At 45.1% G+C, this 17,368-nt stretch overlaps 2 protein-coding genes across 3 annotated transcripts in view; one reads left to right on the top strand and one right to left on the bottom strand.

Moving 5' to 3' along the window:
- Positions 1 to 11,294, bottom strand: part of SDS (serine dehydratase) — a 25,633-nt gene extending 14,339 nt beyond the window's left edge. Inside the window, exons 1-3 of the mRNA XM_032238560.1 lie at positions 10,754 to 11,294; positions 3,644 to 3,956; positions 296 to 456 (exon numbers count right to left, since the gene is read on the bottom strand). Coding sequence (XP_032094451.1) covers positions 296 to 448 — 153 coding nt within the window. The 5' untranslated portion in view covers positions 449 to 456; positions 3,644 to 3,956; positions 10,754 to 11,294. The remainder of the gene's footprint in view (positions 1 to 295; positions 457 to 3,643; positions 3,957 to 10,753) is intronic.
- LOC116523443 (serine dehydratase-like) lies at positions 10,651 to 17,368 on the top strand. Of its 2 annotated transcripts, none has more exons than XM_032238562.1 (4): positions 10,651 to 10,816; positions 12,922 to 13,117; positions 14,967 to 15,006; positions 16,850 to 17,368. In XM_032238562.1, the coding sequence occupies exons 2-4, from the start codon at positions 12,947 to 12,949 to the stop codon at positions 17,143 to 17,145; spliced, it is 507 nt and encodes a 168-aa protein (XP_032094453.1). In that variant the 5' UTR covers positions 10,651 to 10,816; positions 12,922 to 12,946; the 3' UTR covers positions 17,146 to 17,368. The 2 variants fall into 2 exon arrangements, with proteins under 2 accessions (XP_032094453.1, XP_032094452.1); XM_032238561.1 differs by having other exon boundaries at positions 10,653 to 10,816; positions 12,902 to 13,117.

Raw genomic sequence — 17,368 nt, 5'->3', positions numbered from 1 at the left:
CACTGGTTATTTCATCAACATTAAAGGGCTTCCAGCAAAGGACGAATCATCATCTAGCAGAGATGTTCTACAGGCCCCTGGACCAAGCAGAAATTGGGCTAACTAGATGGCCGATATTCTACCTTCTGAGGCAAGGATTCCATAATTCTCTTTTAAAAAAAAAAAAAAAAAAAAAATTAAAACGTAAACTAATTGGCTGAACTTGGTTCTTGAAGCCTTTGCTTCAAGCACTGTCAGATGTGAATTTGACAACTCCCTTTGGGCCCCACTCCTAGGATCTCTCTCCAATCCATACCGTTTTGCAGAAGTTCCCGATGCCCCGTATCTTAAAAGAAGCTGTGGGTTGGGAGCACTCCAGTTTGAGATAGACCTTGGTGCCAGCCAACTTGGAGAGCGGGATGCTTTCTCTCAGTGGTGTGTTTACATGGAGATGATCAGTAGGAGCCATCTAGAAGACTGAGAAAACAAAGATGGTGAGATCCAGAATGATTGAACTCAAGAGCCCTTGGTTAGAATATTCATGACCGGGAGAGACATGGGTAACAAGGTCAGCCAAGGAATAGGCATAGCAACTAAGTCAGCCAATGGGAGCTTAAACAGGTCTGAGCCTGTGCTGAGAATTGAAACTGAAATGATTCTGTTTTCTCTTAACTCTGAAATGAAACTAACGATTCTCTCCTGCAAAAAATTTTTGCTCGCCAAACCAGCAGTAATGCTGGTAGCAACCCACCCCTGATTTGAATGCCACTCAAACTCATGTATATGACATGACAGTTATACAAATTTACTAAATAAATAAATAAATAAATAAATAAATACATACATACATACATACATACATACATACATACATAAATACATAAATAAATAAATAAATAAATAAATAAATAAATAAATAAATAATCATACTGTAGCTTCCCTCTGTCCCTCCCTTCCTTCTGTTTATATAAAGCACCACACAGAGCAAACAAAGGGTACAGTCACCATGTGCTTTACTGCTCAACTATATTACTGAAACAGGAAACAAGCCGAAAACCTGAAAAGAGCACAGAATAAATACCATAAAGGCAGACTTTGAAACACTGCCATCTATTGGCTAAATACTACTGTAGTTGTTGTATAAAAATATATTCCAACAATGAATTCAATTCCTTCCTTCCTTCCTTCCCTTCCCTTCCTTCCTTCTTTCCATTCATTCATTCAATTCATTCCTCCTTCCCTCCTTCAATTCATTCATTCAGGCCTATAAAACTAATGAGGTTTTGGGTTTTTAAATTTATGTTTGTGTGTGTGCCATTGAGTCAAAAGTGCTGCCTTCCTTCTTAGGGCCTGGCTGAAGTTCACCCAATTGGCTTTGCGTCTAAGGTGGGACTAGAACTCACGGTACCCTGCTTTGTAGCATGGTACCTTAATTACTTCACCATCTTGGCTCTCAATGAGTTTTTAAGATGCCATGAAACTTTCCTTCAGTTTCCTGGCATCTCCCCTATCTACATATCTTTTTTTAATAAAGTTTTTTTTATATACATCTTATTGTGTGAATGGTTGGATTCCTGGGTGTCATACAGTTCAATACAAAATAAGCATAACAGTATTAGTCCTAATAATTACATTTTATTTTCATTTTTAGTTTTACTAATACATAGCCTCTACGATCATCCTTCAATTCTCAACTTTCTCATAGTTCTTCCATATGTTGCATTATCTTAACATCTGTTTTTACTACTTTCCCCCTCTTATTTCTACCTCTTGCCCCCCACTCCTTCCCTTACCATTCTAGTATTCAAAGTCGTGATCCTTCCTTTTTTTCCCTTATTCAATATTTCAATATGTACTTGTAACATCAGTCATGGCCTTTCAAGCATTTAAGATATATTCATTGTTAATCACATTTTTTTTTACATGTTTAAGTCCACATATCTGAACTGCAAACATTGGCATGGCCAGAAGATGGCAGAAAAGAACTGTTTTGGGGGGCGCGTGTTAGATGACTGCCCCCTAGGGACTATCTGGATTTCTGCAGCCCAGATGTGTAAAAGGCTTTCCCTATGTCAAAGCAAATGGCACCAGAGGTCTCCCAGCTAGCTAGAGGAAGTGCTTATATAGATGGCTGCTGTCTTCTCCACTTCTGGATGAAATCCAACTCTTCAGCTGTTCAGGGGTGAGTAAGCAGTGAAGGCCCATTGTTTCTCCCGAGGAGGGGATCCATGGGGTTTTCAAAGCTTTTTTTTTCCTTCAAAAGTTAATCCGGGGAATTTCAGCTGTTCCCTGCGTGTCAGTTTCTCTGCTTCTATTCAGTTGTCTTATCAGGAATGGCGCAGTGTCTTTGTCCCCGGTTGAAGCTATTTCCTCTCTGACCACTGTGAGAATCCAAAGAATCCACGCGTCTGTCTGTCTGTCAGCCTTCCTGCCTGCCTGCCTGCCTGTCTCCCTTTCTCTCTCGCTCTCCCCCTCTGTCTGTCTGTCTGTCTGTCTGTCTATCATCTATCTATCATGTATCTCTTTATCTATCTGCCTCTCCTCCCCCCTCTCCCCACATCTGCTTCCTAATTGTGTCTGTCTGTCTGTCTGTCTATCTATCTATCTACTATCTATCTATCTATCTATCTATCTATCTATCTATCTATCTATCTATCTATCTATCTATCTATCTATCTCTCATCTATCTATCTATTGCCCATCTATCTGCTTCTTTCCACATCTGCCTCCTGATTCTCTCTCTCTCTCTCATCTATCTGTCTGTCTGTCTGTCTATCTATATGTCTATCTCATCTATCTATCATCTCTCTTTATTGCTCTATCTATCTCTTTCTCTCTCTCCTTCTCTCTCTCTCTCTCTCTCTCTCATATATATATATATATATATATATATATATATATATATATATATATATATCATTATCACTATCTCTCTCTCATCTATATATCATCTCTTATATCTATCTATCTATCTATCTCATCTATCATTTCTTTATCTCTCTATCTATCTCTCTTTCTCTCCTTCTCTCTCTCTCTCTCTATCTATCTCTATATATATCTAGCTATATCATTATCATTATCTCTCTCTCATCTATATATCTCTATCTATCTATCTATCTATCTATCTATCTATATCTATTTATCTATCTATATTGTCTATCTCATCTATCTATCATCTCTTTATCTCTCTATCCCTCTTTCTCTCTCTCTCCTTCTCTCTCTGTCTGTCTATCTATCCATCCATCCATCCATCCATCCATCCATCATTCCTTCCATCCATCCTATCATCTCTACCCACCCACCTACCTACCTACCTGTCCATTCCCCTTTTGCCCCTTTAACGAAGGAATGACACTAAGAGAACAGAGAGAGAGAGAAGAAGAAGAAAAATGCTTTAGGCCCCCTTTTTAAAAAGACTTTCCTACCTTCCCCCTGAATCAGGATATGGTGGCTTCGTCTGTTGCTATATATCACTCTGATGGGACAGAAACCATCCCTCCAGCCAATTCCCTACCGATAAAACCCGGCCTCTCGTCCACCTTTTGATTATCTGACCCCTTGAGCCTCCTCATCTCCTGCAAATCCGGAGGCTGAATGTGTGTGGCTTGTTCGGAGTTATTTAAGCGGCTCAGAAGGAGCAGCTGAAAAACTAGGAGGCACTTACCGCAGGCCAGCCCAGGGAAGGCTGTGGAAAATGGGTTGCTGGAAGTGAAGGGTGTGTGTGTGTGTGTGATGGTAGTCTTCGAGGGATGGAAGCCAACGCCGTTACTTTTCGTGGGGTTTAACTTCGCCTCTCAGGCAGCCTCGAACTTGAACTCCGCTGTGTTGTTGGAGAACATGAGTCCTTCTCTCCCACTTTATAAGCTGGGGGTCTTGGCTTGGGGCCCAATGAGGGGAGGGAACCAGGCACCCCCCAAGACTACCCCCTTGATCTCCGATGACATCCCTCCTTTCTCCGGTCCAACCCGAAATTCCAGCTGGAGAGAGAGAGAAAAGAGCAGAAAGGATGAGAGGTGTGTGCGTGCGTGTGTGTGTGTGTGTGTGTGTTAAGGGAGGGGTTGCGACCCAATTCTGTCATTTCAATTCCAAAAGGGGAGACGGCCTCATTGGTTGGTTGGTGGAGGGAAGGGAGGAGGGTGCCGGCAGGCAGGGGAGCAGGCTGAAATGACAAAAGGACCCCTTCGCGCTGACCAAAACCAGCTCAAACCAGGACGGGTGGCTCGATCCGGAATGGGGAAGAGCCCAGCTCAAAAACCTCCCATCCAGCCCAGCAAAACAGAATTGTAGGATAGTGGTCAGCTTTTCCCTAGCCCTATTTTCCAGGCCTGCCCCCTTCTGCCTGCTTCGTCTTATTGAAAAGTTTGTCTCCGCCACCGACTTTTGAGAAAAAAATAAAAAGAACTACTACTCTACGCAGAAAAAGAAGAAGAAAATTGTACCCAAGAATCTCAACACCACTGTGGTTGGGAGGCTGGATCTGTGATTGTTCTCCAATTTATGAAGGGGTTCTGTAGGAAACGCAAGACTTGAGGTGGCTGGGAGGACAAGGGCAGATTTTAATGAGGAGGAATGGCTAACAAGACTTAGTAAAACTGGGCATCAATCCTAGCCTGCAAAAGATCACAAATTTGAGCTTGGAGAAGCTACGTACAGACAATTAAAGGAAAAGGCTCTCCTTGAACATATGTGCTAGTCGTTCCCGACTCTAGGGGGCAGTGCTCATCTCCGTTACAAAGCCAAAGAGCCAGCGCTGTCCGAAGACATCCCCGTGGTCATATGGCCGGCAGGCCTCAACGCCCCCAAAGGCGTACGGAATGCTGCTCCCTTCCCACCAAGGGTGGTTCCTATTTTTCTACTTGCATTCTTTACGTGCTTTCGGACTGCTAGGTTGGCAGAAGCCGGGACAAGTCACGGGAGCTCCCTCCGTTACGCAGCGCTAGGGATTCGAACCGCCGAACTGCCGACTTTCCTGATCGACAAGCTCAGCGTCTTAGCCACCGCGTTCGATGGGCAATTTGGATACTGTCTCAAAACAGAAGGTCCTGTGGCAAGACTACCACTATTCTTTATCTCTGGGGCCAAGCGTGGGAAGAGGATGCCCTCCAACTATCAAATCCCCAAGTTGGAAAATCCAGGAATCTTCGAATGCAACCATAATTTGCGTCCTGCAAATTAGTTCTGCCCTGATGATTTCACCCCGTTTTTGCTAATCATTCCGAGTGAGGCATTTTGCAAAATCATCTCATTTTGCCAGTTGGAAATTTAATTGGTTTCTCCTTGTTGGAGCTGCAGTTCTATTCCCCTATAGAACTCAAACGTATTTTCACTACCAGGCAGCCTAGCAACTTATTATAAAGTATTGATTCTCTTGAAGCTGAAGTTTGCACGGATGCCACAATATAGCAGCAGTCTTGTTGACATAGGTAAAGTTAAAGGTTCCCCCTGCACATATGTGCTCATCGTTCCCGACTCTAGGGGGCGGTGCTCATCTCCGTTTCAAAGCCGAAGAGCCAGCGCTGTCCGAAGACGTCTCCGTGGTCATGTGGCCGGCATGACTCAATGCCAAAGGCGCACGGAACGCTGTTCCCTTCCCACCAAAGGTGGTTCCTATTTTCCTACTTGCATTTTTTTACCTGCTTTCGAACTGCTAGGTTGGCAGAAGCTGGGACAAGTTACGGGAACTCACTCCATTACGCGGCGCTAGGCAGGGGTGAGTTCCGGCATGCCCTACTGCTGGTTCGCTCCTCTGCGCGCCTGACCTGCACAATTAAAATTGTTCTGTGCATGCGCAGAACTGAAAAATAAGACGGCGGCGCCAACCAGGAAACTGGTTCAGGGCCACGGCAGGCCTGGGTCACTGCTGGTTTCAGCGACCCAGGCCGCCAAACTACTACCGGTTCGGCCCCCACCATTGGCGCTAGGGCATTCGAACCGCCAAATTGCTCACCTTTCTGATCAACAGTGTTCTTGTTGAAATACATTCCTGCAAATTGCATTCTATCAGCAAGTTCCTCTGTGTGTGTGTGTGTGTGTGTATGTGTGTGTGTGTGCGCGCGTGCAGGGTTCATAAGGCTTACTCCTTCCTCTTTAAGCATATTAAGTAGGAATAATCCTCTGAGTTATGAACACAATCGAGACCACAATTTCTGTGGCTAACCGAGGTGGTTGTTTTACAGAGCCGTGCCTGATTTTTTTTTACAACCTTTGGGGCAAAATTGTTCAGCAAATCATGGCCGTTGCTAAATGAATCACATGGTCGCTAAGCGAATCCGGCTTCCCTCATCGACTTCGCTTCTCGGGAAGCCAGCTGGGAAGGTTGCAAATGGTGATCACCGGATTCTGGGACACTGCAACCTTCGGAAGTCCCTGCCAGTTTCCAAAGCACCTGGATTTTGATCACGCAACTGTGGGAATGCTGAAGTGCCAGGACTGGTCGTAAGTCCCTTTTTCCCCAACCTTGCTGCAACTTTGAATGGTCACTAAACAAACCTTCCAGGTACAGTTAGTCCTCGACGTGCGATAATTCATTTAGTGGCCGTTCAAAGCTACTACGGCATTGAAAAAAGTGACTTACGACCATTGTTCATGCTTACGGCCGTTTCAGCATCCCCGTGGTCACGTGATCAAAATTCAGGTGCTTGGCGATGGACTCGTACTTGTGACCGTTGCTGGGTCCCCTTTTCGCGAAGCCAAATCGACGAGGACAGCAGATCCATTGAACAACCGTGTTACTCGTTTAAGGACTGCCGGGGTCGACTTAACAGCCGCGGCAAGGACGTTCGTAAAAGGAGGCAAACCTCACTTAATGAATGTCTCACTTGACAACAGAAATGTGGGGCTCAAATGTGGTCGTATGTTGAGGATTACCTGTAGTTCAGACTGGTACTTTTAAACCTGATTTGCGGGGGGGGGGGGGAGAGATCAGGAGGTTATTGTAGGAGATGACCAGGCCCGAAAGGAGGGGTCAAATATATCATCAGCCTTGAGTCCCTGTGTGCCCAAAAGAGATCTAAATCCAGCCCTCCTTGAATTCTCTTGACTCTTATCTACCGCCAATTTGCTTTGGCCGTTAGTAGTTCAGATTCTTCTAGAGAGCAAGAGCTTGCACTAAACCTTTATATGTTTCTGACCGAGGCTTCCCCAAAAAGCACAAAGCAGATTCCTGGTCCCGACAAAACCCCTTTTATTAAACGAAGGTGAATTCCTCTCATTCACGTTCAGCCAAGGCCTGGCAAACAGTCTTTCAAAGGAGTATTTATGACCACAGACCTTATCTAGCTTGGAAAGTTGCCATATCAATATTTTCCCAAACGCTGTGCAAGGAAAGGCTGGGCACAGAGTCTCTGAGATTCACGGACAGATCTTCACACTCCTGAAACGAACTAACAAATGAATGAATTGTTTCCTGCAAAAGCCCCCTCCCCGTTTGTTCCTCTTTTATTTCCTATGGGAGGGGCCATTCACCATCCACCTGTGGCTTTACTCCCAAGTCAACCCTGATTTCTTGGCTGTTCTATTCGTCTGGCAGCTCTGCGCATGCGCACACTGGGAACAGGCTCCAGCTGTTCTCCTGCCTCACTGCTGTCTAGCTCCGAAGGTAGCTGAGAACTGCCAGACGGCCTCGTCCCCCTCTCTGCCTCCGACACAGAGCCCACATCCGAGCCTTCTCCAGATTCCAGGACTGGCCCATGTTCCTCCCTAACCTCCTCACTGTCCGACTGGCCGCTGGTGGACCACAACATTATATTCAGTTTCAACTGCCCGGACTTCCTGATTATTCCTGCACTTGATAGAGGAAGTGGAGAACCAATTCCGTTAGCTTGAATTACCCACCTTTTAGCCAATTGCAGAGATCTGGGGGCGGGGTGGGGGGCAGGAAGGCCCTTATAGGTACCTAAGGAACTTCCAAGAACATGGTTGACAGAACTTTGGAAAGCCTGAGGATCACCTCCTCCGTGTCAGATTCTCATGATTGCAAAGGAATTCCAGAATTTTTCTCCCTCTGAGTAGGAACAGGTGAAGGGTCAAGTTCCAACAATTGTGACATCCATAGTAGATGCCACAACAACAGAGCAATGAGCAAGTGTCGAAGAGATAAGAAGGCTACAAAGTCCTTGTAGCTTCTCCACTCCATTATCCATCCGAAAAGCCCAAATCCAGATTTCTTGTTCGTATTACCAGGACAGAATCTTAACTATTCCAGGAAAATCTCTCTTTTTTTAAAACTCTTAAAAACAGGAGGCCAGTCATTTCCCCCAAAGATGTCCATAAGAGGTGGGGGTTTTGACGACAGCTCCCTCGTGGATGTTGATCCTAAATTATGGGTAAATATTTAATAGAACATCTGGATTCAGGGTGATTTGATGCCGATTAATTTATTACATTTCTACGCCATCGTGGCACGACCAAACCGCGCTAGGCAAAAGAGCGCCGACAAATACGCGTCGACAAGTACGCGTCGTCATTACCGCGCGTCATCACCGCCGCGACAACAGCGCGGCAACAGAAGGGCGCTTTAAAACGGCGCCGCAGCAGAAAGCCGACTTCAATTAAGGTAAGCATTAGGTTTAGGGGTTTGTTTTAGGGTTAGGTTTTAGGTTTAGGGTTAGGTTTAGGGTTAGGTTTAGGGTTAGGGTTAGGGTTAGGTTTAGCGTTAGGGTTAGGGTTAGGGTTAGGGTTAGTGTTAGGTTTAGGGTTAGCGTTAGGTTTAGCGTTAGGTTTAGGGTTAGGGTTAGGTTTAGTGTTAGGTTTAGGGTTAGGGTTAGGGTTAGGTTTAGGGTTAGGTTTAGGGTTAGGTTTAGGGTTAGGTTTAGGGTTAGGTTTAGGGTACTGAGTGCTTGGGAATGCGCGGTTTTGCCCTCCACGATTATGTCATCGCGGTAGGGTCGCATTTTTCCCTAGCACTTAGAACGGCGCGAATTAGTCTTCGCGCTTATGTCTCCACGCAGAAGGGCTTCGCGGATTTGTGGTGGAACCCTACGCCATCAAGTGACCAGGTGAATTACAACAAGCTAAAAATTGCATCTTCTCTTGGGCCAAGAGAATATGGTTAAAAGAGGGGGAAAGAGTTACATTATTGGATTAAAATAGAATAGTAGTAAGATTGTTATTGTTACATAATTAATTAAGAAATAAATCGATAAACCACGATGTAGAAAAGATGCGGAGACTCTAGAAAGAGTGCAGAGAAGAGCAACAAAGATGACTATAAAAATAGGACAAGCTGAATATATTAATAGATAGTAGAAATACACCGAAGGGGGGAGTAGAGGGATAGAAGAAAGAGGGGTAGAGAGGGTGGGAGAGAGGACTGGAGGGAGGGTGAGAAGGAAGGGAGGGAGTGTACCGGGAGAGGGGAGTGGTAGAGGGGGAGGGGAAGTAGGGTAGAGGGGAAGGATGGAGGGAAGATGGAAAGTTGGAGGGGGGCAAAAGAAAGGGTGTATGGAGGGTCGAAGAGGTACATTGGGTCTTTATTTTGGGGGGTTTTGTTGACAAGAGAATGGCTGTGTTTATTGTTTAATGTTATATGACCCCGGTTATGCACAGTATATATGTGACTGTACAAAAATGAAAATGGAAAATAAAAAAACACATTTACAGGGGGAAAAAAGATGATTAGGGGACAGGAGACTAAAATATATGAAGAACGGTTGCAGGAACTGAGTATGACTAGTTTAATGAAAAGAAGGATTAGGGGGGAACATGATAGCAGTCTTCCAATATCTCAGGGGTTGCCACAAAGAAGAGGGAGTCAAGTTATTCTCCAAAGCACCTGAAGGCAGGACAAGAAGCAATGGGTGGAAATTAATCAAGGGGAGAAGCAACTTAGAACTGAGGAGAAATTTCCTGATAGTGAGAACAATCAATCAGTGGAACTCCAGAAGTTGTGAATGCCCCAACACTGGAAGTCTTCAAGAAGATGTTGGATATCCATTTGTCTGAAACGGTATAGGGTTTCCTGCCTAGGCAGGGGGTTGGACTAGAAGACCTCCGAGGTCCCTTCCAACTCTGCTATTGTATTGTATTGTAACTAAATGTAACCCGTTCGGATCTTGATTGCAGGAAAAACGATTCCAGCAATAGAGCCGTAAATGCGTGGAACACTCTATCTGATCCTGTTGTTAGTTCCTCGAACCCCCATACTTTTCACCTTAAGCTGACTACCGTGGATCTTACACATATCTTAAGCGGTCCCTTAGTGGGGGGGGGGGGCGTGCATAAGCGCACCAGCGTGCCTGCCGTCCCTGTCCTCCTGTCCCCCATTGATATGGGCTCTTTTTATGCATTTGTGGCTCTGTTTTGCTTATTTAGATCTGTTCATTCGTGCCGTTTTCAGGCTGGTTTCCTTGCACTGGCTGACAAATAAAAATGAAATAAATAAATAGTAAATAAATATTGGAAGACTGCTATCACGTCACCTTCTGGTCCTTCTTTTCATAAAGATAGACAGTTCTTAGCTCATCCCACCTTTCAGTCGCCCTCATCCTTTCGTCTTTCTTTTTTTGGGGAGGGGGAGGGAAAGGTTACCGAAGGGAGAGAATAAAAGAAGTATGTTAAACTATCTTCCTCCCGCGTTGCCTTTCCCTGCAAGATCCTTGAGAAGGCAACTGTTGAAGATTAAAAACTTGGCAAGCTCTCAAAGGCATTGCGAAGCCATCTCTTCCTCCCTTTCACACACCACAGCACACCACAAACACACACACACACACAGAGCCTCACAGCGTCATCCTTGGTAGGTTTCCAGCTCCCTCCTTCCTTCCTAAACTTTGCTCACCCTTTCAGAGTCTTCTTCTTCCGAGAGGAGAAGAGGGACACAAGTCCGCTTGAGGGAAACAAGGTGAAGTTGCTTGAGGAGTTCCCAAACCCAGCGAGAGCGTCTGGAGGGTGGAGGAAGGGAAGGGTTGGGGCTATGGGGAAAAACAACTCGCTGGAGTTTGATTTCTTGGGGGGTTTTTTGGGAGGGGGGCTTTCCTCCACGTCTCCTCCTCCCCCTTCTTCCCACCCCCTGCCTGGTCCTTGTATAGGTGGAGCCGGTAAAGGGCTGTTCTTTAGAGCCCTGTGATTTTTCTCTTTTTTTTCCTGCTAGAAAAAGCACCAAAATTAGGGAATGGTGTCCCTGGGTTTGAAAGTATCACTAAAAGAATGGGGAAATGTAACGTGAATGCAGATTTGAGTTTGATAATTCCCAAAGCTGGGTCAGAAATTCTAAGCAGGGATAATTGCATTTCTGGAATCTTTTCTTACTTTCGTGGAAGTAGAATTGGTTTGGAGATCTTCCTCCTCTTCCCCTTTCCTTCCTTCTTCCCTCCCTTACATCTTTCCTTTTTTCTTTTTTCTTTTCTTACTCCCTCACTCATCCTTTTCCTTCCTTCCTTCCTTCCTTCTTCTCTCTCTTCCTTTCCTTTTTCCTTTTCTTAGACCCTCCCTCCTTTTCCTTCCTTCCTTCCTATCTTTCTTCCTTCCTCCCTTTCACATTTCCTTTCCTTTTTTCTTTTCTTCCTCCCTCCATCCTTTTCCTTCCTTCCTTCCTTCCTTCCTTCCCTCTCTTCCACCTTTCCTTTCCTTTTTTCCCTTCTTCCTCCCTCCCTCCTTTTCTTCTCTCCCTCTGTCCCTCCTTTCCTTCTTTCCTCCTGTCCATTCCTTCCTCCCTCCCTCCTTCCTTTTCCTTCCTTCCTTCCCTCCTTCCTTCCTCCCTTCCTTCCACCTTTCCTTTCCTTTTTTCTTTTCTTCCTCCCTCCCCCCTTTTCTTCTCTCCCTCTGTCCCTCCTTTCCTTCTTTCCTCCTTTCCATTCCTTCCTCCCTCCCTCCCTCCCTCCCTCCTTTTCCTTCCTTCCTTCCCTCCTTCCTTCCTTCCTCCCTTCCACATTTCCTTTCCTTTTTTCTTTTTTCCTCCCTCCATCCTTTTCCTTCCTTCCTTCCTTCCCTCTCTTCCACCTTTTCTTTCCTTTTTTCCCTTCTTCCTCCAGCTCTCCTTCCTTTTCCTTCCTTCTTTCCTCCCTCCCTTCCATGTTTCCTTTTTTTCTTTTCTTCCTCCCTCCCTCCTTTTCTTCCCTCCCTCTGTCCCTCCTTTCCTCCTTTCCTCCTTTCCATCCTTCATTCCTTCCTCCCTTGCTCACTCCTTTTCCTTTCCTTTCCTCCCTCCCTCACTCCTTTTCTTTCCAATTCTTTTCTGCGTTCAAAACAATAGGATAACAATAGGATATCCTGACCAGTTTCAAGGTTGACTCAGCCTTCTGTCCTTCCGAGGTCACTAAAACGAGGACCCAGATTGTTGGGGGCAAGAGGCTGACTTTGTAAACTGCTTAGAGAGGGCTGTAAAGGACCGTGAAGCGGCATATAAGTCTAAGTACAATTGCTATTATCTGTCCTTCCTTCCTTCCTTCCTTCCTTCCTTCCTTCCTTCCTTCAGGTTGACTCAGCCTTCCGTCCTTCCAAGGTGGCTAAAATGAGGACCCAGATTGTTGGGGGCAAGAGGCTGACTTTGTAAACTGCTTAGAGAGGGCTGTAAAGCACTGTGAAGCGGCATATAAGTCTAAATGCTATCGCTATAATCAAATAACAGCTCTGGCACTCCGAATAGACACTTTTTGAGATTGAAGTAGTGATTTGAGTTTTGAAGTTTGATCCTTATTGATTTTATTTTATTTGCTAAATGTATTTGCTGCCAATCTTGCTTTGGGTGCCTGACATCAATAAAACGGGGGGGGGGGGGATTGAAAATGTAAATATACCAATAGCAAAGGAATAAAACAATTGTATGATACATTGTCCGCAATATATTATATTATTGCACCCAAGCTTAGAAGTAGATGGCAGAAAAAAGAAGAACGAAACCACTCGCCATTGATTAAGCATTAATCCGAAAGAATGCAGAGGTTTTGGTGAACCTTGGGCCTGATCTCCCGGATTTTGTTTTTCATAGAATTAATACATCTTACTTAGGGAGTTTCTATTGCCCCCACCCCAAATGGAGACGCTGCCTGATGTGGGTTTCGAAAGACCCTTCCACATTGAGACGCCTTTGCTGGAGAGTGTGGCCCTGTCGCAAACATCTGGAACCAAAGTCTACATGAAGTTGGAGAATGTCCAGCCAAGCGGCTCCTTCAAAATCCGAGGCATTGGCTACTTTTGCCAACAGGTGAGAGGCTGGGGCGGAGCAGGTACGTTTTACGGACAATAGGGAATGTCCTGGGCTCGTCACAACTTGTGTGTCACCTAGGAGATTTGCATATTTCCAAACTTCAGCCTCCAGGAAACTTTTGTGGCCCGCCGGTGGCCAGTGGAGCTGGCAGCAGAGTCGGAGAGTGAGGAGGTTGGGGAGGAACCTGGGCCAGTCCTGGGGGCTGAGGAAAGCTCAGACGAGAGGTCTGCGTCGGAGGCAGAGAGGGAGCTAGACAGCAGTGAGGCAGAGGAACAGCTGGAGCCTGTTCCCAGTGTGCGCATGCGCAGAGCTGCCAGGAGACAAGAACGACTAAGAAAACAGGGTCGACTTGGGAGTAAAGCCACGCCTTGGAGGTGATTGGCCCCTCCCATAGGAAACAAAAGAGGAGCGAACGAGGAGGGGGCTTTTGCAGGAAACAATGTGTTCCTTCGATGATAGATAGATAGATAGATAGATAGATAGATAGATAGATAGATGATAGATAGATAGATAGATAGATAGACAGACAGACAGACAGACAGACAGACAGAGATATAATGTTGAGACAGAGATAGGTAGGTAGGTAGGTAGATAAATAGATGGATAGATAGATAGATGGATAGATAGATAGATAGATAGATAGATAGTCAGACAGAGAGAGAGAGATTAGAGAGGAGAGAGAAAAATTAGAAGAGAGAGATTAGGGGAGGGGGAGACACACACACACACACAGATTAGAGGAGAGAGAGGGAAATTATAGGAGAGTTAGAGGTGGGAAGGTGAAACACATACAGAGAGAGAGAGAGAGAGAGACAGACAGACAGACAGACAGACAGATAGATAGATAGATAGATGGAGAGAGAGAGATTAGAGGAGAGAGAGAAATTAGAGGAGAGAGAGAGATTAGGGGAGGGAGGGAGACACAGAAAGACAGAGAAACAGACAGACAGACAGACAGACAGATGGATGGAGAGAGAGAAATTAGAGGAGGGAGAGAGATTAGGGGAGGGAGACACAGAGAGACAGACAGACGGAGAGAGAGAGAGATTATAGGAGAGAGAGATTATAGGAGAGAAAGAGAGATTATAGGAGAGAAAGAGAGATTATAGGAGAGAGATATTAGAGGGATGGAGAGAGACAGAGAGAGACAGACAGACAGATAGATATTGGGGAATATATATATATATATATTTGGGGCGCAACATGGCCCCTCCCATAGGAAACAAAAGAGGAGCAAATGGGGAGGGGGCTTTTACAGGAAACAATTTGTTCCTTCGGCCGGTTCAAGAGTGGAAAGTTCTGTTTCTGACTATAAGAGTTAAGTGCCAAGTATTGCCTTGCCCTGCTAGTTTGGAAACTAGTTATCTGGCAGCTCTCCAAGCGAGATAAGGTTCGTGTGGATAAACATTCCTCGGAAAGACTGTTTGCTAGAGCCTTGCTGACTGGGAAATGAAAGGAATTCACAGTCGTGTAAATAAAAAAAGGTTTTGCCGGGACCAAGATTTTGCTTCCTGCTTTTTAAGGAAGCCTGGTCAGAACTTGGAGGTGTTTAGAAATGTAGTCTTTTTTCAGACGTGTCCCTGAGTCACTGGTTTTTTGGAGGTGCCTTTGTTTCCAGTGGAGAGAGGGAGGGGCGAGAGGAAGTGGGAGAGACTCACCTGCATGCTGGGAAGAGGTGGGAGGCAGCTGGGACCTCTGGAAGATGGCCAACACAAGAGTGAAGTGACTTCTGGGTTTGGGCCGGGCATCTCTTCCTAAAGCCATTCTTGGTTTTTTTCAAGGACAAATGGAAATGATGGAGAAAAACGAATAAAAAAAAAATCTGTGTTTTGTTTTTAAATTTCAGATGGCTAAGAAGGGCTGTCGACATCTGGTCTGCTCCTCAGGTAAACAGTGGCTCTGTTTCCCTGGTCTTCCTGCACATCTGCACCAGAAACCACTGGATTACTGACCTTCTTTTTGGCACGCACGTCAAATATTATTGTAAAACACGTAACGTGAAAGATACTGTAATTCGTTTATACTCTCTGTCTTGTACGTACAGGTGGCCCTCTGTTTGCAACGCTTCACTCAATGACTGTTTGAAGTTACAAGGCACTGAAAAAAGGACTTATGACCATTTCTCACACTTATGACCATTGCAGCATCCCCATGGTCATGCGATCAAAATTCAGACGCTTGGCAACTGACTCTCATTTATGATGGATAGAGATAGATACATAGAGAGAGAGAGAGAGAGAGATTAGAGGAGAAAGAGATTAGAGGAGAGAGAAAGACAGAGAGAGAGATACAGATAGATAGCTAGATAGTTAGCTAGCTAGATGATAGATAGATGATAGATAGATGATAGATAGATGATAGATAGATAGATAGATAGATAGATAGATAGATAGATAGATAGATAGATAGATAGATAGATGATAGATGGATGGATGGATAGATAGAGAGATAGAGAGATAGAGAGATAGAGAGAGATAGAGAGATAGAGAGATAGATAGAGAGATAGATAGATAGATAGATAGATAGATAGATAGATAGATAGATAGATAGATAGACAGACAGACAGACAGACAGACAGAGATTAGAGAGGAGAGGGTAAAATTAGAAGAGAGAGATTAAGGGAGGGAGGGAGGAAGAGAGACACAGAGAGAGACACACAGAGAGAGGGGGGAGAGAGAGAGAAATTAGAGGAGAGAGATTGGGGGGAGGGAGACATACACACAGAGAGAGAGATTAGAGGAGAGAGAGATTAGGGGAGGGAGGGAGACGCGCGCGCGCGCACACACACACACACACACAGACAGATAGATAGATGGAGAGAGAGATAAGAAGGAGAGAGAGAAATTATAGGAGAGAGAGAGATTAGGGGAGGGAGGGAGACAGAGAGACAGAGAGAGAGACAGAGAGATTATAGGAGAGAGAGAGATTAGAGGAGAGAAAGAGAGATTATAGGAGAGAGAGAGATTAGAGGAGGGAGGGAGAGAGACAGAGAGACAGATAAATATTGGGGAATATATATATACTCTGTGTGTGTGTGTGTGTGTGTGTGTGTGTGTGTGTAAACGGGAAACAAAACAACCACTTCACATTCGCATGGCGCAACATAGGAGAACAAACCCACGAGGACAAGATTCAGCAGTCCACCTGCATTTGAAAGACAAAGGTCCCTCTTTTGAAGATAGCAAAGTCCACATTAGAGATTGCTGATTGACAAGAAGGGTAAAAGAGGCCATCCATGTTAAAATTGAGAAGACTTCTCTCAACAGAAGGGGAGGGATATGACACCACCCATCTCCGGCTTACAACACATTCCTTTCAGCAGTTCCATGGAGGTTTCCCACCCCATTTGCTCTCTGATTCAGGTGACCCTGAGGGCATAGGTAATCCACCAAACGGCCTCAATGGCTCTCAGAATTGGATCACGTGACCATGGGGGTGCTGCTATAGTCATAAGTATGAAAAACGCTCATAACTCACCTTTTTCAGTGCAGTTGCAAGGGCGAACATTCACAAAAATGAACTGTTGTAAGTTGTGAATTGCCTGCAAATCCCTCCATCCCCCGCCCTCCCCAACATTCACTGAGAACTGAAGAAGCTTCTGGGATGAGGAGCGAAACCTCCTCAAGGGAAAAACAAAGAAAACCCAGTTGCCTCTTGTTAAAGCCCCCTTGAGATTCCCATAGAAAGCAATTTCCTCTCTCTTCCTCCTCCTCCTCCGAAACCTTTTAGGTGGAAATGCCGGCTTGGCTGCAGCCTACGCAGCGAGGGAACTGAGGATGCCCGCGACAATCGTTGTGCCCTGTGGCACCACAGAGTCAACGATAAAAAGGCTCGAGCAGTACAGAGCAAACGTGGAAATCTTTGGGAAGGTAAAAATAGGGAAATTAAAATGTTCCAGAATTCAGGAACGGCTTTGGCTCCCTCGGCTAAGAAGCGGAGATGAGCTCCAGAGACTGACAGAGAAACCTTTTCCTTTTCATAGCAAAGTAGAATTAGCTTGTTTCCCCGGTTGGTCCTTGTGGTAAGTAAGGCTTGGCGTTGGGATTCATTCTTGGAATGTAATTTTCTGCAGCAACAACGATAGCATTCAGCCAGTAGATGGCAGTGTTTACAAACTGGACTCTGTACTCAATGCTCTTTTGTTGTAAGTAGAGTTTCCTCTTTCTTGTTGCAGTTAAAACAGTTAAGCAGTAAAACACATGGTGACTGTACCCTTTGTTTGAGAGAGAGAGATAATAAAAATACAAT

The sequence above is a fragment of the Thamnophis elegans genome, unplaced genomic scaffold, assembly GCF_009769535.1.
Source record: "Thamnophis elegans isolate rThaEle1 unplaced genomic scaffold, rThaEle1.pri scaffold_307_arrow_ctg1, whole genome shotgun sequence".
In the NCBI taxonomy this organism is placed as follows: domain Eukaryota; kingdom Metazoa; phylum Chordata; class Lepidosauria; order Squamata; family Colubridae; genus Thamnophis; species Thamnophis elegans.
Note: the sequence above shows the minus strand (reverse complement) of the source record. Positions and strands in the feature narration are given on the sequence as shown.